This window comes from Dermacentor variabilis, chromosome 8, assembly GCF_050947875.1.
Source record: "Dermacentor variabilis isolate Ectoservices chromosome 8, ASM5094787v1, whole genome shotgun sequence".
In the NCBI taxonomy this organism is placed as follows: domain Eukaryota; kingdom Metazoa; phylum Arthropoda; class Arachnida; order Ixodida; family Ixodidae; genus Dermacentor; species Dermacentor variabilis.
This window is the reverse complement of record NC_134575.1, coordinates 44,828,019-44,852,443: the sequence shown is the minus strand read 5'-3', so window position 1 is coordinate 44,852,443 and position 24,425 is coordinate 44,828,019. Positions and strand designations below refer to the sequence as shown.

Here is a 24,425-nt window from a genome sequence, read left to right as displayed (position 1 = left end):
CGTTCACTCGGCATGTGTCACTTCTTCTATTAACCTCTTTCACGCTAACTACGTTTAATCGACGTCACAGTGTATGTGCGACTGTTCAATAAAGCTGTTTCGTGTCATTGTGGAACACGTGATATGTGTAATCGGGTATGTACCGCGCTTCGATGAACCTCTTTGATGCCAACCTGGGCAACAATGTGTGCGCCACTGGGTACAATCCCAGATTTAAGAGAAAGCTCTCTCTCAAGGCGAAGCTTTAGCACTGGGTCTACACGGCTTTCTCTATTGGAATACATGTAAGCAGCAGAAGTATTCCAATGAGACAACCGCGATACTAATTGAATGAAATGTGCTGCATTTGACCGGAAGAATATCAGGAAGAAATTTTATGTAAATCCGGGAAGGTGTAACAAAAACTGTTAAGTGCAGGTAAGTGTGAAGAAATGGAATTGCGAACTATACAATATCGTAACTTCGCGCCAACAGCAGACGCCCAGTTATATAAACTGCATGTATTAGAGCATCTGAAGTGGACGAATCTTATTTATGAATTTACAGCTTACGTTAAATTTCACTATCTTTACGAGGGTTTAGCGAAAGTCCTACTCACAAATTTGTCTGCATTACATTAAATTTCTCCACTTTCGAAGCATTACTAGGCGCAGCCTCGCGAATCGTGATAGCGTTGTTTATCGCTTTTATAGATTTGTAAACTTGGTACTTGAGTGTTCAGTATTTTTACTACGTTTGGCAGTTTCTGTAAAAACATTCACGGCTTAAGAAAACCAGACCTGCTGCTGTCACCAGATTTTACATTTATTTTCTAAATGCGGCGAACCATTCAAAATCGGTGCAGTGGTTCCCGAAAAAGTTATTTCCCTGCTCCATTATAGTTATGCAGGAGCTCGCGAGCAAAAGCATCTTACTGGTATAGATGTTCATCATTGGGACGAGTCAGTACGTATCTGGCTGCCAAAACCTTTAATGAGCGGGCACCACAGTAGCACCATGGCTGTAGCGTGGCGCTGCTGAGCCCAAGCTATCGGCTTTTATTCCCAACGCCATTCAAAAGGGGGGGGGGGACGTAAGAACGCTCTCGTAACATGCGTTGACCGCTCGATGAAAAACGTCAGGTTGGTGAAAATTAATACGAAGCCTTTCACTACAACTCACCTCAAAACTCACTGTTGAGTTTTAGGACGTTAAACCTTACATTAGTGCTTACTCTTGTTCGACGTCATTCTCTATCCATCAACGGATAGAGAATGACGTCGTATAGGTGACAATCAGCGACATTTGCAGAACAGGATGTTCTCAACGCTGTGCTTGTATCGAATCGGGTGGCGTAATTTGTAGCGACCGCAACTCATTTATTTCCCGAGGCGAAGTAAAGGAAAGGGGCAGAGAGGTCGAAGCGCCCGCGCGATAGAATGATTCTGCAGGGATATCGATAGGTTGTAGCTGGCCGGCAGGCAGCGCTGAAGAGCGCTTGCGGCCTTGGCAACTTTCACAAGCAGCGACATAACAAAGCACAGAGTAGTGGATGCCAGGCCAATGCAACCGCCACAAACAGGTGGTTATTTTTGTCGTGTGGTCTCTGAAAGAAGAAGAATAGGAGGGAAGAGCGTGGTAAGCGATCAGCCGTTTCCAAACGAGCACAATGTACGTCCGCGCGTTTCCCTCTCCTTGTGGAAGCACGCCGCCACTTTCACCTTTACCTGTAGCGCGACCTATAGCACCATGCGTGCTGGCTGCATTGCGTACAGTTCCTTGAGATAATACAAGTATGGTTTGCCCAAAAGAAACAGCTTATTTCGTTTTCCGGTCGAACTCCGGGATGCTGCTCGACTCGAGTCCTGGATACCGGCTGAAGTTCGAAACTGTGCCGTGGTCAATGCTCTGTCCAAACTGATCTTCATTGTCTGCCTGTTCCACTGTCTGTTCCGACACACTGTAAATTTTCTTCCGGTGAGAATAACGGTGGTGAGTGCATGCATTTATCAATTTCCTGCAGAGCGTGAGGGCCAGAGAAGCCTACTTTGTCACAAATGAGGAGCAGATGTGCTTCATCTTCTCTATCCAAGAGGTTGTGATCTGCTTATCACCACTGAATCATGGCCGGATCGGCATTACGTAGCTACGGAACAGGGTAGTGTAGTGAGAGAGCCAGCCATTACGCACATTTTCACAGGGTTCAAACAAGCGTAACACTTTTTTACGATAGCTACCTTGTTAATTAGGTGTCCAGGTCATGCAAAGGCACCGATTCTCGTGCCTTCTTTGCAAGAATGAAAAATAATAGCCAGTTCATGAGTTCTATTTGTGGCACCAAACCTGCCGAAAGCTTTCTGCAGATGAAGAACGGCAAGGCTTAGTTGTCTTAGTGTCTTTGGCGTTGCGCAGCTAAGCACGAAGTCGCGGTATCAAATCGCGGCCGCGGTGGTTGCATATCGATGGCAGTGAAATACAAAACTTCCCATGTACTCTGCATTGGGTGCACGCCAACAACAACAACAACAAAAAGAACAAGTGGCCAAAGTTGATAGTCGGCGTTCGTGTTGTCCACTTCTCTTCTCTTGTGTCCATGTCTACACGCCTTACCCCTTTTCTGCATTATAGCCAAATTTCATCCGGAGTCCTCTACACTGGCGTGCTTAATAATCGGATCATAGATATATCGTGTAAGACCACAGAGATTGCTTTTAATTTAAAGATTCGCACCTGTGACTAATTGATAGATATAGTTGCAAGCAAATGGGAACTGCAAAGCAGGCTCTCGCTGGAAATAAATCTCTGCGCCGATGCTGTCAAACATCTCCGTGGTCACACAAACACACACACACACACACACACACACACACACACACACACACACACACACACACACACACACACACACACACACGCGACATGAAAATGCGAACTACAATAAAATTACAAATTCGAAAATTCGAAATTCGAATCGGAAATAACAGTGACATCAAGATGTTACGCTGCTTCACGAGAATGTTTTAATTTCTAAGGGTCCGGCATTTCAACCGCTACGCTAACAGTTATTTTTCTTTTGAAGCTGAGAAGAGTTGGGACTCAGCTCATCGGAAGCGGCAGCGTGTCATTGAACTGTAGGAGTGGCGAATGTCTTAATGTGAACGTAATTAGGCTGTTAATGACGACAATTGCTCCAGTAGGTTCCTTACGAAGGTGAACGAATAGGATGGTTTCAAAAGCAACCTCATTTTTATTCGTCTAGATTAATGCAACCAATATAATTAGCCAAGCAAAACATGTGTCAGTGTAGGGAAAGTACTATGGTCAGCCCGCAGTCGTAATGTATAGCAACATACGCGAAACCTTTTCAAAGAATCATTCGCAATTCCGCGCAAAACCATGTCTTCATGTCCAATAGTTATCAGACAAGATTGTCCCACATTTTCATTGAGAAAACATTCGACTTACTAATTTTGACGCTCGTCGGACACCCAGAGCCTGTGTTACGGAGAGGCACCAAACATAGCACGAAGTTTCTTCGGGTAGCGTTCCGCAGTTATCGTCGCGACGAGACACAGCGCGTCGGATGCCGCAGCGTGAACTTGCACGATAACAAAAGGCCTCTGCTCGGATCTATCGCCAATGAATGCTGATCGCTAGGCCAGGCAAAATTTGAAGTGAAGCGCACGCCGCACATTCAACACACACGCAAAGAAATAATAAAAGAAAAAGCTGGGATTAAACCGCCGCGTTCAAGTGAGCAACGCCGCACCGCGTGACATAATAGCTGGTTTGCACAGACTTTGCCAAGTCCTGCGCCAGAATCACGGTTTGGTAGGGGTCAGCAAGAAAGAACTCATAAATGGTGAAATAGAAAAAATTAACATTTGCTGTTTTACTACAGCAAAAATATTTTAAACGTAACATTTACCATAGTATTCTAATTAAATTAAAACAAATTTTTTTTTGACATTGTTTGTCTAGTTTGAGCTTATCCTCCCATCATCTGGTAGCGCTTCAATCGTGCACCACTAAATGATATCTCTGGCGATAGGTTTTGGCACGCTTTTCGTTCAAAGCTCTTCGACCTACTTAGATGTATCTCGATATACCTTTGCTGTGGTTTCCGCTAGGTGTTACCAGTGTTACCACGTGGCGCAACAGGCAGTGGGAGGTGAATGGTTTCGTGTGTTACACGCATGCGCGCGTTACGGTTTAGGCACTGACCTGTTTATCTATCCTCACCTTTGCTAGAGTCGTCATACAATCGACGGAAGTGCGATCAGTCTACGGCACATTGGCGCTGGTTCTAGCATGCTTCCGAGCTCGCATATATCCTTCGGTCGGCAGCTGCACTTTTTTTGCTAGGTGTTTATGAACTAAAGACAAAATGGAAGGCAGGCTACATTAGAGGCGACTATCCAATAATCCACTAAAATAATTCAGAAAAAGAGACATTTTCACCAAAGAAAAGCTGACAGGTCGGCCTGAATTAGATTACTGATCTGTTACTCTGTGTAGGAGAAATGAACTTGGAATAAAAGAAGAGAAGTAAGTGTTACAGGTGTGAACGAAAATGGCGATGATGGAATGGGAATTGGGAATACCCTTGAAAGTCTCAAATCCAGAATAGATTCCTGCAAGAACGTGACGAGTCCTTGGAAGATCATGCCGAGGGCAAGGGTCTGGCCAAGTTCACAACAGAACCTCTTGAGATAAAGGTTGACGGGTGTACTAGAGACATGTTCCGGCAGTCATTGGGAGGTTTTGCACAGCACGTTGCGCGCTCATGTCCAAGTGTTCTGGAGCGTCACATATATTGCTATCCTCGTGCTACACAGTGCGTACATGACTGATAAAGTGCACGTAGCATACAGTTAATGCCACATCGCGTTGCAACCAGTGCAGCAGGCTTGCGTTACTTCTTTTGATGGCGGTGGGAAAATCAGTGGAGTCGAGATGTATGTGTGCAAGCCACGGAGACAGCTGGGTCGAATACGTGCCATAACTTATGTACGACAGCATATACAGAGCACTAGTGTGTGGCTGAGATGCACCAGTATTTGTGTGCAGTCGTGTATACGAAGCATTCACGTCTGGCTGAGAAACTAGCATGGTCACTGGCGTTATATTTTCTGTGGGTCATCTTTAACTTCTCGTCAGACGAGCTGATCTCCGTAGAAACCACAATGACATGGAAACCATTGAAAGGTTAAAGAATGACCAGTCATCAAAGTGAAATTATTTAATTCCATAAGTTGTTGAGAAATGATGTAGAAAGGTTCTCGTTTCAACGCAAAGTCAATCACTTGTGGCCCTGGTTTCGCATACAATCCGGACCTGAGGGGGGTTGCGTAGATGCAAAATTAACTACCTCACAAATAGCTAGAATATCCATCGTCGCGAACAAAATTTGTTCCAAGCGGAGGCACTTACTTATCGTGAAATTTTGTATTACAAATGCCGCGGTGGAAGAAGCTGACTCTACCCCTTTGTGACATGGTGCGCACATGCATGAGACAATCGCGTAAGCATATCAGGTACACAAAAAATGTAAACGTAAACTAAACGAAACATCCGCAAGCCCCACGCCATAGAGACCCGCGTTAAGCTACGAAACGTACACAGACTGAAGAATACATGGCAGCTGCCGAACCTCCTTAAAGCAACGTTTCTGCATCTTAGGCGGAACGCATTTCCGGCCATTGTTTGTTGACAAATAGATTGACAAAAATTAATGGGCATGTGATTGCCGGTCCCCTGTGAATCGATTGTTGAATGAAATGCATACGCTATGTTATAAGCCAGCAAATAATAGACGGAGGTTCTCGAAAACTTATATATACACCCACAAATATATTTGAGGGTTTATTATTGTAGGGAGCAATATCTGAATATCTTGAAGCCGCGGCAAAAAGAAAATTCAGTAGAAGAAATGCAAGAACACATCTCATGTACACGTTCATTTTTACTTGTAGACAATCAGGAGTTAACACAACATTCACGCAGTGCACAATATCGAATCCACTAGTTGCTTAGCTGTAAGAAAACGACAACGTCATTATCTGTACTGTCCCATTAACTTATGCACTCAAATTTTAGCATTGTGCAATAGTTCTTCGTTATTAAAGAACCAAATGAAATGCCTAGTGTTCTGCGCAAAAGTGTAATAACCATTGCCTCCGAACTGGACCATGGTTCACTTGGATTACTGGGCTAACATGCCGAACGGGGCCTAAACCAAACATTTCAAGCCCTGGACGAGTATGGGTTAGGTTTCAAAGCACTGGGCCAGGCTCGGGTGGGCTAGCTCATGTCACTTTCAGGCTCAAACCGGGCCCGAGCTAGGAATACTGGCCCGTGGAGTGCTCAAGGACACTTCTCATATATGAGGAGCTTCGGTGGTGGCAATATGGTGTCTTGCTACAGTGTTTCAATACTATTCGCAGTAACGTTGAAGGTCATCGGCAGATGGTTTCTGAAAAGACCTTGTCCGGTAGAGTGCTAGTCATCATTAGCATACATTACCTGAGGCACCCGCTTTAGCTGCAGCAGCTCACCGCTACAGGGGTAAACCAAAACCCAATTTACTATGGCGCAGTTGTGTTGTTATGCTATTATTGTTAAGAGTGAGGAATAGTGGTAAATAGAGGTTATCCCTTATATAGCCCTCTGTGAACTTCCATTAGTTCTGTGTATTATTTCCAGACTTACCTGTCAATTTGTATGTGGTTGCCCTCACACATACCCCTGAGTAGCTCTACGAAAGCGGCATTGTTATGCCGTTCTGAACAAACATATTCAATAATAACTCCCCGTCAAAGTTGTCGTCAGCTGCTTTTTTAAAAAGACACTAAATAAGCAATAAATCAGTTTGTACAGAAAAAAATGATTTCACACCTCATTGTTTGTTAATTTCGCGGTAATAAGTCAATTAACAAGAGCTGGGTGAAGCCCAAATTTCCATTTCCTAAATTTCGTGCGAAAACTTCAGCACTAGTACGCCAGCGTGACGTCACGGCTTTCAAGTTGCTTTTTCATATTGGGGCCAGCCGGGCTCACTAAAGGCTATTGAAACTTGCAAATTTGAACTGCTGGCCTCTGGCTTGTTTAGAATAATTGCGTCCATCTTCACCACTAAAACAACACCTATGCGCGAACAAACACCGTCAAAATAGATGACGTCACTGTGAGTGGTGCGGAAACTTCAAGGAAACTCAATTATGGGCCGTCGCTGGCCTATTACGCCTTCCCTCACGGTATAAAAGTGGCTATTTTGGTATTGCTGACATTCGGTTTACAAGTAGAGGTTCAATTACTTTTCTCTGTAGTTTACTTTGAGTACCTGGAAACGTTAGCCACGAACGCCGAGCCTTCGAAATCTCTGTCACCAAGGTTATGGTTATATAGGCGCCGAAGTGCTCAAATTGCTTAAACTCGCTCCCATTGCGCTCCTATTGCGCTCCTTCGCTGCCATCGCTCATCGGAGCGAAGCCAAGCGCGCCCGTGAGAAGCTACAGTTGTTTGGGCGAGTGCATGTGACACCTGGTTCAGGAAAACGCGACCCTATATAAAACCGCCACACACGTCACAGTAGTAGGCAACGGTGAGGTGACCGCCCCAACGACGATAACTGCAAGGTGACGCGATGACACGATTAGGTGAGTCATCGAGCACACTGGACGATGTCCTGTTTTGGGGAGAAAGCGGGAAAGTGTTCTTTCCTGGTGAACTTTCGTGGCAAGAAAATGCGATTATGATGTTAGCCAAAGCAAAATGACAATTGCGACGTTTAGACGAATAGTAAATTACGTGTACGCTTGACAGCGGTGCAGCGGTGGCGTAGAGGTAGAACATCCGCCTCGCGCGCACGAGGACCGTGGTTTGAATCCCGGTGCCGCGCAATTTTCCACCGCATTAAAAAACAAAAATATCCGCGTGCTGAAAAAATTGCATAAACAGGTCTGGAGTGTGGCCTGATCCCGGTGACCAGAACCAGTAACGCACTCCCTCACCAGAGCAGGATTGGCCATACTGGTGCAGTACTTGGCCACAACCTCCTATATGAACACAACAGTCAAACCGCGGCCCTTAGTCCCCAGCATCTGCGAAGCAACTGACCGCGGCAGCTGTCAGACCCGCGACGCAGCAGAGGGTGCTAAGAATCCCTGGTTCCGGACAGGCCGCTAATGGAATCTGAACCTGGCAACGTTTAACGCTAGAACGTTATCTAGTGAGGCGAGTCTAGCAGTGCTATTGGAAGAATTAGAGGGTAGTAATTGGGATGTAATAGGGCTCAGTGAAGTTAGGTGGACGAAAGAAGCATATACAGTGCTGAAAAGCGGACACGTCTTGTGCTACCGGCGCTTAGCGGAGACACGAGAACTAGGAGTCGTATTCCTGATTAATAATGCTATAGCTGGTAACATACACGAATTCTATACCATTAACGAGGGGGTGGCAGGTTTTGTTGTGAAACTTAATAAGAGGTACAAATTGAAGATCGTACAGGTCTACGCCCCTACATCCAGTCATGATGACCAGGAAGTCGAAAGCTTCTATGAAGACGTGGAATCGTCGAAGGGTAAAGTCGAAACAAAATACACTATACTGATGGGCGACTTCAATGCCAGGGTAGGCAAGAAGCAGACTGGAGACAAGTCAGTGGGGGAATGTGGCATAGGCTCTAGGAATAGCAGGGGAGAGTTATTAGTAGAGTTTGCAAAACAGAATAATATGTGGATAATGAATACCCTATTCCGCAAGCGGGATAGCTGAAAGTGGACGTGGAGGAGCCCGATGGCGACACTAGAATTGAAATAGACCTTATACGCTGCGCTGATCCTGACATCATACAAGATGTGGACGTGCTCAGCAAGTTGCGCTGAAGTGACCATAGGATGGTAAGGACTCGAATCAGCCTAGACTTGAGGAGGGAACGGAAGAAACTGGTACATAAGAAGCCGATGAATGAGTCAGCGGTAAGAGGGAAAATAGAAGAATTCCGGATCAAGCTACAGAACAGGTATTCGGCTTAAACTCTGGAAGAGGACCTCAGTGTTGATGATATGAACGACAACCTTATGGGCATCATTAAGGAATGTGCAATAGAAGTCGGTGGTAACTCCGTTAGACAGGATGCCAGTAAGCTATCGCAGGAGACGAAACATCTGATCAAGAAACGTCAATGTATGAAAGCCTCTAACCACACAGCTAGAATAGAACTGGCAGAACTTTCCAAGTTAACAACAAGCGTAAAACAGCTGACGTAAGGAAGTATAATATGGATATAATTGAACATGCTCTCAGGAACGGAGGAAGCCTAAAAGCAGTGAAGAAAAATCTAGGAATACGCAAGAATCAGATGTATCCATTAAGAGACAAAGCCGACAGTATCATTACTAATATGGATGTGATCGTTCAAGTGGCTCGGGAGTTCTATGGAGATTAATACAGCATCAGTGGCACCCACGACAATAATGGAGGAGAGAATTGTCTTGAGGAATTTGAAATGCCACAAGTAACGCCGGAAGAAGTAAGGAAAGCCTTGGGAGCTATGCAAAAGGGGAAGGCAGCTGGGGAGGATCAGGTAACCGCAGATTTGTTCAAGGATGGTGGGCAGATTGTTCTAGAAGAACTGGCCACACTGTATACGCAATTCCTCATTACTTCGAGCATACCTGAATCTTGGAAGAAAGCTAACATAATCCTAATCCATAAGAAAGGGGACGCCAAAGACTTGAAAAATTATAGACCGATCAGCTTACTGTCCGTCGCCCACAAAGTATTTACGAAGGTAATTGCATATAGAATCAGGAACACCTTAGACTTACGTCAACCAAAGGACCAGGCAGGATTCCGTAAAGGCTACTCAACAATAGACCATATTCACTCTATCAATCAGGTGATAGAGAAATGTGCGGAACATAACCAACCCTTATATATTGCTTTCATTGATTACGAGAAAGCGTTTGATTTATTCGAAACCTCGGCAGACATGGAAGCATTAGGGCATCAATATGCAGACGAGCTGTATGTAAAAATACTGAAAGATATCTATAGTGGCTCCACAGCCACCGCAGTTCTCCATAAAGAAAGGAACAAAATTTCGATAAAGAAAGGCGTCAGGCAGGGAGATACGATCTCTCCAATGCTATTCACACCGTGTTTACAGGAAGTATTCAGACACCTGGATTGGGAAGAATTGGGGATGAGAGTTAATGGACAATAGCTTAGTAACTTGCGATTCGCTGATGATATTGCCTTGCTTAGTAACTCAGGGGACCAAATGCAATGCATGCACACTGACCTGTAGAGGCAAAGCAGAATGATGGGTCTAAAAATTATTCTGCAGAAACCTAAAGTCATGTTTAACAGTCTCGGAAGAGAACAGTTTATGATAGGTAGCGAGGCACTGGAAGTGCTAAGGGAATACATCTACTTAGGACAGGTAGTGGCCGCGGATCGGGATCATGAGACTGAAATAATCAGAAGAATAAGAATGAGCTGGGGTGCGTTTGGAAGGCATTCTCAGATCATGAACAGCAGGATGCCATTATCCCTCAAGAGAAAAGTGTATAACAGCTGTGTCTTACCAGTACTCACGTACGGGGCAGAAACCTGGAGGCTTACGAGAAGGGTTCTACCTAAATTGAGGACGACGCAACGAGCTATGGAATGAAAAATGATGGGTATAACGTTAAGGGATAAGAAAAGAGCAGATTGGGTGAGGGAACAAACGCGAGTTAATGACATGTTAGTTGAAATCAAGAAAAAGAAATGGGCAGGGGCAGGGCATGTAATGAGGACGGAAGATAACCGATGGTCATTAATGGTTACGGACTGGATTCCCAGGGAAGGGAAGCGTAGCAGGGGGCGGCAGAAAGCTAGGTGGGCGGATGAGATTAAGAAGTTTGCAGGGACAACGTGGCCACATTATTACATGACCGGGGTAGTTGGACAAGTATGGGAGAGGCCTTTGCCCTGCAGTTAGCGTAACCAGGCTGATGGTGATGACGATGATGATGACGACGACGCTTGAGAGCAATTGCCCGTAACTCGAAGCCAGAAAAGGATCGCAGCAACAGTTTTCACACATTTTATTTTAAAATATTATGAATTCCATCGTGGCGGTGCAGGAAAGACTTGAGTCAACTCATCTCACTCTCCAAAGAACGGACGAAAAAATAACAAGTTGTGGTATTCACGTGAAATTTAAATTACACGTGGTTCTTTGCTCATTTCTCGCAATCCATTGAGGGTCAGCGTGCGTATTCCTTTCACGGAGAGAGCCAGGCCGGTGTATTTCTCGATGACTGTTAGTGCCTGGATGCCCATTACAGAGTCTAAGCCCAACTCGCCGAGATTGGTGTTGTGGTTCAGCTTCGACGAATCTTGAAAGCCTGCGTGAATATCGTGGGATGAAGAAAGTCAACTTGCGAACATTGTGGTTGAAAATCGCGACGAATGAAACAGCAGTACGCCTTTACAGTAACAGTGGAAAGGCGCGAGGTTCATGTGATTACTCCCGCCCCAAACACAATTTGTTACATTGAATGGGTATCGACTTATGCATCATTTTAACGCCGCGCTGTCATGCACAAGTCTACTGGTTCGTTCAGGTGCTCGAACAACCACTACGGAGATATTGGTCCCGAGTTCGGTACCTCCATGAAAGTAACTTCTTCAACTGCAAATCTTTCTCTGTGGCACTCTTATCGGTTTCTTTAATATCCTTGGGCGATTATTATAGGCTGAATGACTTCCCTCCATATTTATGAAGTGCGTTAAGCTGGCGTATCTCAACTTCGAACTTAGGTAACGGAGACGTTTAGCGATGGCTGACCAGGATCTTCGTAAAGAGGGCAAACATGCCATATGCAGGGACACCATTTTTTTCTTGTATATTGCGGTCGAACAAACCATAAAGGTTTAAGCCTCTCACCTAGAATTCGTGCCACCGAGTCAACCAGCGGGTTCTTTTCTGGTTGCTTCGCTGAACTTGAAGTGACTTCAGCCTTGACCATGCTGGAGACTACGGGGTGGTATTGGTTGAGGAACTTCTCCACGACCGCCAAGGCGGACTTTATATGCTGTGGCTGTGTTGCCTCGAATGCCGCTTGCTGGGTCTGGGCTTCGCGGGCGAGGCCAGCCTCATCGATGGCTCCCCATTGGATGGCCACTCCTAAAAAGGACAATTGAGTAGACAGGAAGAGAGGGAGAATAAGCATTGCCCTTCTCACGCGTCACATCATACCCTGCCCGAGTGGCTCTTGCGCTTTAGCAGTGACGCCCAAGTCGTGATGACTGCGTGTCTATATTATGGTTGAATGAGAAAATGTGCCTTTACGCATCTGTAACTATTCCAGAATATTAGCACGGCGTGGTAACATTTGCAAATTCTCAAAATGTCAGCATTTCCTTCCCTGGGTTCTTTTTGAAAAAAAAAGCAAGAAAACAAATAAATAAATTGGGCAAAATATACAGAGAATGTCGTACACCACGGTGCATCTCGTATTCAAGGCGAAGCTTAATAAGCGCGACGAGACGCCTCAGTTTGGGCTGATGGGCGCCTAGTTTGCACCAAAGTTCGAATGAAGCCGAAACCCTTGCCGTGTATCAGCTGGTAGACATTTATAAAGACTAGCTATGCGTAAGACAAATTGCTCACATTGAGCTAGACATCGATTTCTCAATAAGAGACCGAATGTACGAAACCATGAAAATTTTCTGCCACAAAATATTTGAGCCTAATGTTTCGGTAAAGTTGGTAAGCTTGGCTTTTTCAGTAAGACAGAAAAGCCTATTTGAGTCGTTAGGCCGTACCCTTAACCTACATTTCCTGCACAAGTCACGCGATAATGTATTAAAACAGCAACTTGTAAAGGTGGCCTGGCGTCTAGCAAGCACAGAAAAAATGGTTTTAGGTTTTGTTGTTTAATGACTGCACACAGGTGGTAAGAGAGACTAGATTAATACTGGGTATCCCATTCATTACGTAGTTGCAAAATTATGGCTACCCTTTCATTGATAAATACGCACACGCATACCGCAATGACAAACATACTAAGTCTACAAAAATAAAACAAATGTACACAAGACAAAATAAAAACTAGTCAAGAGAAGCGATTCATATGCATAAGCGTTAGGTAAAAACTTTTAGGTCAACTATGTAATAAATCTGTTGCAATACCCGTAACACTCAAATGCCATATTCAGGCAGTCACGACATCAAACACCTAATAGACACAGTGTTAAGAATCTACAAAAGAAGCCGAGTAAAATAGATAGTGGTGCATAAAGAAATCTTGTAGGCGCGTCAATATGTTCAACGGGAAATGAGCACGGACGTTGTAATACAAAAGTTACGCAGGTCCAAGTAACTTCACTTAGCCCGAAAACAAATTCACTGTTGATACTTCGGCGGTATATGAGAAATTGGTGCAAAGAAGCGTCTGGCATGTCACAGAAGGGTGGAATCCAAGCAGGTCTCCACGCAGCTAAATAAGTGAGCTATGCAAAGCAAGTTCAGTTCGAAAAGGAGCAGGAGGAGATTTAAGATACGGTCCACTTTGACGTTGACAGAAAAGTGTAGAGTAGGGCCTAATGAATACAGCAATGACATCTTAGTTTTCTAGTTGAATCAATTCCTGAGACAGTCTCATTAAGAGCTTCAGACCCCCAGGGTCCGTAGAAAGTTTTTGGCGTTAAATTCAACGAGATTTATTGAATCATCAGACTAATCCCAGTCAAGAAGTGATCCTCAGGTGCCAGTCGGTAAGCTACCCATTTGACAGTCGTAGCACTGTTATTATGAATCCGGTGAAAATGAACTCAATGGCTGGGAAATGTAACGATAGTCAGTTTGCTTGAGACAGCTAGCAGGAATCAGCATAAAAGCAATAGTCACTCAATGGCTTCAATGCTGCTTTTCAGTCAAAATACGTTACGGGATTTGTCATCCGATATATATTTTGCCGACCGCGGGATCCCAAACAGTTCTGCTGAGGTAGGTGACGTCTCGCACGAGAAACGACGAGTCATGCTTTCATTTTGTGTTGGGACGTAAACGACAGACGTGGAGAGACTATCTGCTCTAGATCAAAAAGAAAATGCAAGCGCGTCTGTCTTACTATTGAAGCATGCGCAAGAGGGCCAAGAATTTAGTTTCTTGTGGATGGGTTATTCATTTATGAATCCCTTGAACAGCCAGAGTAGCAAAAAGTATGGCGAGATGTTCCAGAAATATTGAACTGCTGATGAGAGCGCAATGCGTTACATATTAGAACAGTCATTTGAAGGAGAAAAGTCCGTAAGAGTTGAATATCGTGTTGTGTTTATCGCCTGGCTGAATTTTACAGAGCTTCATTGACACATACAGCATTAACAGATTGTTCGCAGGCCTCAGCTATAAGAAGGCTGCTAAATCTTGTGTGAGGCAAACAAGAAAAATGTAACCTAGGTATATTGATATTTTAACTGACATGTGCAACAGATCTCGTAGTTGAACATCCCGACATAGAAATCTAAAAGGGTTCAAAGCATTGTTTTCTGGCAGAACCCGGCTTCATTCACAATGTGTGTTATAACCACTGCTTGTCTTCAAGAATACACTTAGTTAAAATAGTAAATCAGGAGCGACAGAGCACGCGACCTTACACTGCCGGGCTGTAAAAGAGGATGTAGCACCTGTATGCTGCTTCACATCTAGAATATTAGAAGTCCATCTCTTTTGGATACCGTACGAAACGAGTGATTTTGTCGGTCAGGCGTAATACAAATATGAATTTATTTGCCGTCTTTCGCTTCAAATGGTATCTTAGGAGCTAATTACGAGATGTAGTCACTGACTCGACTTGCAGCACCTCCAGTCTTTGAATTAAAATGGAGAACGTCGGTTGAAAAACAGCTTAGAGTAAGTCTGGGCGGATAAACACAACATGGCACCGACATTTTTTCAAGCAAGAATCGCGTGTATTCAGTCGTTCTGCGGAAGTTAATTCCTCGCATTTGTCGCACCACGAAACCAGACATACTTGTTTATCAGATTGACGTCAGTTTTTTCTCTAAGCGGCGTCAAACACTTGACACATGGAACAGATTTTCTTGCATACATCAACCTCTAAAGTGGGTTTCTTTAAACATTGTAAGACGCCGTCGACTTACCGGGAAATCCGTCGGCCACGCGGCGTTCACACAAGCGCTCCAACGTGGAGTCGATGTAACCGGATAGCGTCCTCCCCGAAGTCCCGCGACCAGAACAGACTGAGGAGAAGACGACAAAGTGGTCGAGTTGGGGGCACAATTTTCGGGAATGCTCGTCCAGATGCTGCATTCCCTCGGCTTTGGTCTTGCAGTCGGTTTGGTACACCTCATTCGCGTGATCGGCTACCCAGCTGTCTTCATGGCACTGCATGAAAAACAAAGTTTTTCGTGATTACTCCTCCAATGCATGGCAAAAAATGACCATTTCTGAGGCGAGACTGCGAACACAGAAGGGTTTGACTGCTTGGAAAGATAGCCATCTGCCTCGTGAAATATCAATAAATTATCTCGACAATTTTCTATGATGAGTGTCTATAATGCAGCAGCAACAGCGACAATGAAAGCGCCTAAATCAAGTGATTAGTATTGAACTCAGAAGGCCTCCCTACCATTAAGGGCACTATAGTGATTTTAGGGACGATTCCGTCATCGCCGAGCTTTCATGATGTGGCGTCATTTTTTTAAGCATTTAAATATTATCAAGAATAGAGTTCTTCAATGCGGTTCTTGCGGTTCTTAACCAACGGGGCCTCCTAGTGTTTGTCCACTCTGTAAAAATTTCTTGAAATCTACTGAAATAATTCTGAATATTAATCTGGAAAGGCACGTTGGCGCGAGGCAAATGAGAGGCAAAGGCATGCTTTGCCTCTCATTCGCCGATTAACCTCTGAAAGCTGCGTCATATCCGATGTAATTCTGTACAGCGATGGTTGATTCTTCGCAGCGTCCCATACGCGTTCTTCGCTTGACGCAGATATAAGAAAAATCAATTCCACGACACTATTGTCTTCCCCAACCGATTGTATTTTTGAATGCGGGGGATGACTTTATAACAGAACGTATATTGCACGCTCGCTTTCGCCGAAACGCGCTGTTTGAGTCCATGGTCGTCGCCTCAATACGTCCCACTACTTCTTGCTACATTTTCTCTCACGTTGCGCTGTGCGCCAAGTCTTCCAACGTTGTGGGTTGTGTTTCGTTCGTCTATGAGGAATTTTGCGAAGGGGATAGCAATTGAGAACGTATCTGGGTTTCTTAACTACCAATTTTGTTTCGAGTAAATCACAGGCCGCTGTCGTTCCTGGTGATCATAGAGGACTCTGGCAGGGACAAAAGCTCTGTTGCCATTCAATCGAACCCAACGTCCACTCCATTCTTTACAAAGCAGGCGTTGACAGAGTATTTTGTTTAAAAAGAGGCTCCAACATAAATCCAGAAAGAGCGGGTCTGCTATCGGAGACGCCGTAGGGTTGGGGCACCGCTGTAATTTGGACTACCGGGTGATCTTTCTTGCACACGCAAATATCAACGAATATGCGAACATTTCTGAATGCCAGCACACCAAAATGTGGGCGCCAGGCTCAGAACCGAATCCGCGACCTCGCACTCGGCGTTGAGGACGTATTAAGCTACTCCGCTACGGCGGTGAGGGAGCGGCCGTTCAGCCTATCTGGGACAGACGAGTGGTTTACTTCCAGGGCAATGTATGTTGGGACAATATTTCAACGCGCCATCTTTACGTCCTACGCCACGGATGAGACGAGTCATGTGAACGATCAACGCGCAGATTATATCATCCGAAGAATTTCAGGCAACACTAGCTCGTTGTGTCCAAGCTACAGTTGTAACAAAGTTAGAATCGAAAGAGGTGATTTGTTGGTCCTTTGAATACACTTATGCCCATCGTGCTGCATAACGCAGCCTTCTGGCTTTTGGAGTGCAGAACGATTCATGGGCACAAAAATCGCCATCTGCACTGGATGGCGTGGGCTGTCAAAAATGAATCTGGCTCACCACAGAAACGTTGAAGATGCCGCCGATAGGACCCATTGCTTCGGCTTCCTTGATTATCTGCAAAGCACTGCGCGTTGTGGACACGTCGGCTTCGCTGACGACTACCGAGGCGCCAGCTGTCTGCCACCGATGCAGGCAGAGACGTTCGTACCCCGTAAACGTTCCGCGACTTGCGGTGAGAAGAAGATTCCTGCAGCCTCGACTGACCATCCAGTTTACAAACTCCAGGGCGAAGCTTTTCACTTCTCCGACGATGACGTAAGCCTTGTGCCTGTAGAAGTATGTGCGGGGGACAGCTTCTACCGTGAAGGGTTGACTGCCGTCCTTGGCTTCCTGGCATTTGTCTGGTCGCACCTGCGCGAATAACGCACACATCTGATTTTTAGAGAGATGGCAAATGAGAGAGAGAGAGAGAGAGAGAGAGGTAGGGAAGGCAGGAAGGTTAACCAGACTGGCCAGGGTCATGCGCAGGATTTCTCGCCTAAAGGTAACGAAGGCCAAATTTTGAAAGCATTGATTTTCCTGGCGTTTTCCCCCACTTCGCTTTGACGGCATTATCACCGGCATGGTCTTGTAAACTGTGCCGATGGCTGAGAGAATGTAATCAAAGCTAGGCCAATCGCGCAGACAGTGCGATCAAAGGTTTGCCGGTCCTGACACCAGTGGACTACATGTGTGTCCTCGTAATGGCTTTAATGTAGTTCGTAACGTCAACCGCTCCTTCAGGCACGGCAGCTCCACATTTCCCGCGCCCAACATACCGCGCATAGCAACAACCATACAGCTAACTAATGTTCGTAGCAGCAATATCTCAGCGTGTCTACAGGAGAGCTATCCCTTACGAGGAAGGTTCAGCCCGGGGGCTCCTGTATAAATTAATGGGAAGGAAGAAATCGGTTTTTCTCTACATCCAGTGGAACCAATTTGATGAGGTTTGTTTTATTTAAACGAAAATGCCAATGGGACTGCATTTAGCATAATTATTTTGTTTAAGCCGTCATTTCTACAAGAAAAAAATTGATGAAAATTCAATAAATGCAAATAAACAATACATTCGTTTGCAACTCTGTCGCTCGCCATTGAAGAAAGGAACAACAATTCTGTAATCTGCGCCTAATAATACATCTAAAACAGACAAAATTGATTTGTTATACACATATGTGAAACACACCACTAATACGTGAGTAGGATTGTCGCAAAACCCTTGTGAACATTCATACAAATTTGCGGAAAGTGTACATACATGTTCGAAATTTGGGCACCTGAGGTGACTTACACGCAGGTTACAGAATCGCCATATCATTTTTTGACACTCAGATATAAATCTGTAAATGTGGTGCTTCTGTATTTTTTAAACTTAGGAATTGCCGAGAATTATCGCAAATACTTTTAGGCCATACATCAAAATAGTTGCTGGTACATTCACTCGGATCAAACTTTCTTTCTCAAACGCAACAATTCCATTCTAATTGACCAAGGGCCTGTTTCATAAAAGCATTTCTGCGTTCTACAAGGCATCAGAGTTGGCTTCGAGCTAAAGCTGCCTCATAACATTGACAACCATTCTCCAATAATTTCTGATCAATTATTTTCAAGAGCGTCCTCTCTTGTATTATTATATTCAATTGGCCAGCCTGTTACGGCAAGAAGCAACTAGGCTTATTCCAGCATTCGATTCTAACAACTGGTATTCAGCGCCTGTGAAAACGCAACCCTTGAAGGATGTCCGAAAGCAAAAGAAAAAGGAGACGAATTAGAAGCATGACACTGTCACTGGAACACATAGGATTAGCTCCAGCTGCAGTCACTAGCTTCGACGCTGAGGTGTCGCTCGTCAGGGACACGTGTGATCAGGGAGGTGCCGGAAGTAGGTGACACTGAAATAATGCGAAGTGTGCAGTGGTACCTATTGCACGGTCCAAATCAACACATTAAGAGGGAGGTCCGCACCTACAGTTGTGGTACATTCGTGTTACGGCATTCATAACAGCCATTACGACATCATGATAATAATCATAGTAATCCATCTTCGATAGATGTCTGGCTAACGTACAGAGTCTGTCAGCTTACATATATTCACAGAAATCAACGTAGGCAACGTCACCACATTTCACATTAGAGACGAAGTACACTGGTTCCACTTCTGCTTTTGTCGCTGAAGTCAGGCTTTCAGGGCATCTCCTGCAAAGGTGCTTCCGTAGCGATTTTGATAGTCTTTTGTTTGTCGTGAAAAACTAGAAAACGCTCTTCCATTAAGTTGTTCACTTTAACTTGGATCACTGGATATTGAAAACGACGTATGTGCCTCACTTCAGTATGCCTTTTTGGTGTCAATTTGGCACACGGCATGTGCAACGGAGTAAGTGTCGCTGTCCAATGAATAAAAAAAAATCTGGTTGAAATTTTTCCGCTCGTGGGCGCAGTAACGTCGACATTCATCGTCGCGTAGGTTCAGGCAATTTTTCTCCCCTGTGAAGGAAAATTAAATCATTATATTGTAGTAAGTGTAGAGAGTACTGGAGATAACTACGCGTTGAACAGGTCATACCGTGGACTTCCTGTTTGGCCACGCGTTCGTATTGAACCGCGAGGAGACTGTGACATGCATAAGGAGGACTTGAAATCCAATTACCTGAAGTACAACTTTGCCGGCGTTCGCTCCGGAGGCTTCCAGCGTGAATGCATCCACAACCTGAGATCGCGGAAACACGGTGGCAGGCAGGGGCCTCACGGCACCCGATGCGATTCCTCCACGCAGTAGTTCGGCGACTCGCCGCTTGTCCTCCGCTGCACTGGTGTCGTTCAAGAACAGGGAATCTGTCGCAATGGCGCTGACGTTGATGACATTGCGCTTCGGGGACAGTTCTTCGCGTGGACGATGCGAGGTTGTGCCAATGGCATCAGTAACGAGGTGTCGGCCGTTCCACGCCAGACAGTGAGCGATGGCTTTACTACTGCCACCGCGAAGAATATCGAGAACGAGGTCCACACCTAAAGAACGAGCGAAACAAGAAATCGAAGGTGCTGTAAACAGTGAACCTAAAGGAAAGTAAAAAAATAAACAAAGAAATAATGAGACGTCTGGATGACAGTTAAGATGTCCTAGAAACCTTATCGAAAACCTAAAGTTCAAATTAAAGCTGAATACAGGGAGCAGCAAATGAATCGACACTCAATACGAGCAAAATGAAACTGAGAAATCGCGCACAGAGAAAATGGGCAAAATGCAGTGACAGATAATGAAGCGAAACAAAATACTGCGCCCCATTTGTACAAAGACAAGGACAGCAGCGAAGAAAATATGCAGGAGTTATTGAAGTACCTCAAGACAGAACAATTTGGCAGTGGGGATATCTGCTGAATGACAATGTGCCGTAGTAGTTCTTCCCACATACGACATCTGTGCGACAGAATAGCCTTGTATTTGGTGCTGTGTTTATACGCGAAAGAGGGCCGTTGGAAAATTTGAAACGAAACGAAAGCCATGTTTTCTTTGTAAACCTGCTTTTGGTTTGCGTCTACATTCATAGGATGAGCGTGATTGCGTCTTTTGATAAGGATGAGTAATCTTAGGATACTTCACGCAGTTACCGGTATCTATCTATCTATCTATCTATCTATCTATCTATCTATCTATCTATCTATCTATCTATCTATCTATCTATCTATCTATCTATCTATCTATCTATCTATCTATCTATCTATCTATCTGTCTGTCTGTCTGTCTGTCTGTCTGTCTGTCTGTCGGTCTGTCTGTCTGTCTATGTGTCTATGTATCTATCTATCTATCTATCTATCTATCTATCTATCTATCTATCTATCTATCTATCTATCTATCTATCTATCTATCTATCTATCTATCTATCTATGTATCTATCTATCTATCTATCTATCTATCTATCTATCTATCTATCTATCTATCTATCTATCTATCTATCTATCTATCTATCTAATACCTGTAACCGCAGAGAATCAGTTTGCTGCGGCGCTGAAACCGCGTTCGAAAGGAACCGACAGGCGGTCACTAGATACATTACTTTAGCTATGTGCCGCTCTTCAGAGGACCTCGTACATGGCAACTTATGTCACGTGGTATGCGCCACCGATCAATGGATAAATTGGATGCCGACTTTGGGCGCTCGGTTACGCTATGCGTGTGTGCTGCTCTTCAATGACTCAGAAATCCTCTAAAATTTCTGTGCGGCAGGGTGTAATTCAATTCGTGTAATACGTTTTCAGGCGAAGCTATATATATATATATATATATATATATATATATATATATATATATATATATATATATATATATATATATTCTCAGGTGCGCGCAGCACAGAGGACCGGCTGCATACAGGCCTGACGCTGGGAATGCGGTGTTTCGCTACAGTACTGCAATGCTAACCGAAGAAGTGTCAACATTCGTTTTTGAAATTGGTTCTTCCGGAATTGCCTCGATTTAAAAGCTCATTATTGCAGGTGATTACGACGAATGTTTAGAAAAACTTGCCACAACATAATTTCGACGCCGGGGCGGTGCATATCAAAGCAATAATCATAAATAATTTGATTATTTTTTACATGGCCTCCATCTGTAAACGTTCTCGTAATACTACAAGGTGGATTCGCAAAGACAAGATCTGTTTCAGAAATGGCGCTATCATGCGATAAGACATCTCTTAGAAAAACTAAGCAGAATAGGAGGATAACATATACATTGTCATGGAACGCTTGTGAAATGTCAGATGCGTGTATTATGTGTGTTCAGATTCGTTATTTCCATCAGCCACGAAATTCAACCTCTCACCTTTATTTTTCGTCTGTTCAAGGATGTGTTCTTCTAAGCAACGGCTGTTGTAGCTTATGATGTGCCTGTCTTGAAGCTGTGGGAATCGGTTCTTGATGAAGTGCCGCTCTTTTGTCGAACCTGTTCGCGACGACAAGATGGTAAAACCAGTTCAGGCCACGAGCATTAAAGCTCTTCCAGCTTATAGAAGCAGCACACTTTGCCTAAGCACGACGCAGCAGAACTTTGTTTTCACCACGTGGCGCACCAGCTGATGGGAAGCACTGAGCAATAAGAAAGAAGAAAATAGCAGTTTCGATATTTTGGTTGCTGAATGGAGCAAGTAACAGTCACCTAGACGTCACCGTGCAAGAGGTTCTGTGTGCGAGGCTGCCATATTTTAATTGTTCTATAGGTTAAAGGATGCGGTGCCTGTTTTTTTTCTTTTACTCATAGAAACTGGATTGGGTTACTAGAGTGCGAACTCACATGCAATGGCTCTTATGCTACACAAATACTGTATTCTATAGCTCGCCTCCATAAACTCGTGTCGCTTGCTAACAACAGGTTGGTACTTTTATCTGAGTTGTTTAGTGAAAAACTGTAAAAACTGTGCATATGCATGGCTTGTGCTTCACTTTAAAATCAATGCTGATGAATATCGAGCGTTCTTTGCAATATTGTAGTCACTTCAATAATTTACAGAGACCTGCGATGCTACGCCCTCTTACCGACAGTTGCGAAGACGGTGCACCCCATGGATAGAGCGATTGTGATTGCCGCCTGCCCAATGCATCCACTGCCGTTTTGCACAAGCACAGACTCGCCTGGCCGCATGTTTCCCCGCACCAACAGGGCATAGTAAGCGGTTGAGTAAGACAAAGGAACGGTTGACGCTTCCGTCAGAGTCCACGCATCAGGAACTTCCCACAGAAGGTCGGAGTCTGCCGCAACCGCGGTAGCCAATGCCTGGCTTGACACAAGGCCCATGACGCGACGTCCTGTTTGGTCCGTTCCAGAAAACTCTTGACCGAGAATGGACTCCGAATTTGCCAAGTCGCCTGTAGCAGCAGAAACAGTATGATGTTGGCCGGTGCCTGGTGGTGGATGCAGCTATTGGGCTTTTTCGCATAACGTTGCCAAGATATTCTATTCAAAACATTTGCGCATTTAAATCATGAAAAGAAATTTATATGTGAAGGTTAAACGGGAAACTTGCTGCATATCTCACACCCTCGCCTATAAGGGATTTTATAGTCTGTTACGAAAAACACGACATTTGAATCAATGACACAGGTAATTTCTTTCGAAAGACTAATTGTTCAAATTTTGGAATTTAACGTTCAAAAATACATAGTGCAATATGAGAAACGCTTAGTAGTGGGTGTTCCGCGATCTTTGAATGTGAATTTGAATTTGAATGTAGTACAAGAGCGTTCTTGTGTTTCACCCCCACTGAAATGAGGCCGAAATGGCAGAGCGTCAAACCTTCAATAACTTGACCAGTCGCAAAACGCGATAGCCACTGGGCCAGAATAGTGGGTCGCAATACCCAAGGTAAAACATTTTGCTACGAAGTTTGCTAGGAGACAGGCCAGCTAGTTAGCTCAAGTGATAAGACCGTCGCTCTAAGACCAACCGGATGATGGGGGAGTCAATTGATTCTTTCAAATTTATCACCACAAAAAGCAGCAATAAAAGAAACAAGAACAAACGCGAAAGGCGTGGAGGTAAACCAAACCGTGCTCACAGCTACAGTGTGTGCCCGCCCGGCCTTCAGTGTGGGACAGTTCTTGCGCGTCATCAGAATACGTAAGGTGCAAGTTTTTCAAGTGCCACTCTACTGTTCTTGTAGTTGGCACGCGGAATTTTTTCTTAGATGGCCACATTTAATGGAAAGTGGCAGCTAGGGAACGTTGGCGTTGTTTTTCTTGGCAAGGCAGCCCTTGTGACGGTAACCGCGCTTGTTGGCCGCAGTTAAAAATTGTTGACTTGACAGGAAGCAGATGAAGCGATGGGATTGTACACAACCTTGTGAGCAAAATGAGGCAATGTAGTCAGGGGAAACCTACACGTCTCTTTCACAGGAGCTAAGGTAGTCGTGGCACCAAATATATTTGCGTGGTCGACAAGCTTTTTCTGGCACACTGGAGGTCCACTTTGATTATCTATTCCTTAGTTCAGGATTGCCTGCATTCCAGGGTTATCTTTTGGGCTAGGTGATTTCACTCGGTGAATGGAAGAGTGGGTAGCAATTACTGAAAGAAAGCGCATATTGGTTCTCCGTGGGATCATATATACTATTCCTAAAGGAACTCACCTATAAAGGCCTCTGGCGGCAGCTCTACACTGGCGAACGTGACGTCTCGACTGTTGACCGCCGCGAAGTGGACATCACACAGTATTGTTGCAGTTGCAGTCTTGGTGATGGGCAGAGAAGCGTAAGGCACCGGGGATTCGTACCAATCCAGACTGGAGAGTTCGCCACGTTTTCCCAAGTTCAGCACTGCAAACTGTGTGCTGTTCTTCCTTGTTTCCACTAAAGTAGGCGTTCATGAAAGAAAAAAAAAACACATGCAATACTGTACTCACTGTTATTTTCCTTAGT

The 24,425-nt window shown here is 44.6% G+C and overlaps 1 protein-coding gene across 1 annotated transcript in view; it reads right to left on the bottom strand.

Annotated features, from left to right (window-relative positions):
- Window positions 1-11,058: 11,058 nt before the first annotated feature.
- LOC142591387 (fatty acid synthase-like) overlaps window positions 11,059-24,425 on the bottom strand; it is a 56,677-nt gene continuing 43,310 nt past the window's right edge. The window contains exons 17-24 of the mRNA XM_075703714.1: window positions 24,138-24,356; window positions 22,549-22,878; window positions 21,839-21,958; window positions 19,667-20,025; window positions 17,035-17,388; window positions 15,142-15,385; window positions 11,921-12,160; window positions 11,059-11,378 (exon numbers count right to left, since the gene is read on the bottom strand). Coding sequence (XP_075559829.1) covers window positions 11,191-11,378; window positions 11,921-12,160; window positions 15,142-15,385; window positions 17,035-17,388; window positions 19,667-20,025; window positions 21,839-21,958; window positions 22,549-22,878; window positions 24,138-24,356 — 2,054 coding nt within the window. The 3' untranslated portion in view covers window positions 11,059-11,190. The remainder of the gene's footprint in view (window positions 11,379-11,920; window positions 12,161-15,141; window positions 15,386-17,034; window positions 17,389-19,666; window positions 20,026-21,838; window positions 21,959-22,548; window positions 22,879-24,137; window positions 24,357-24,425) is intronic.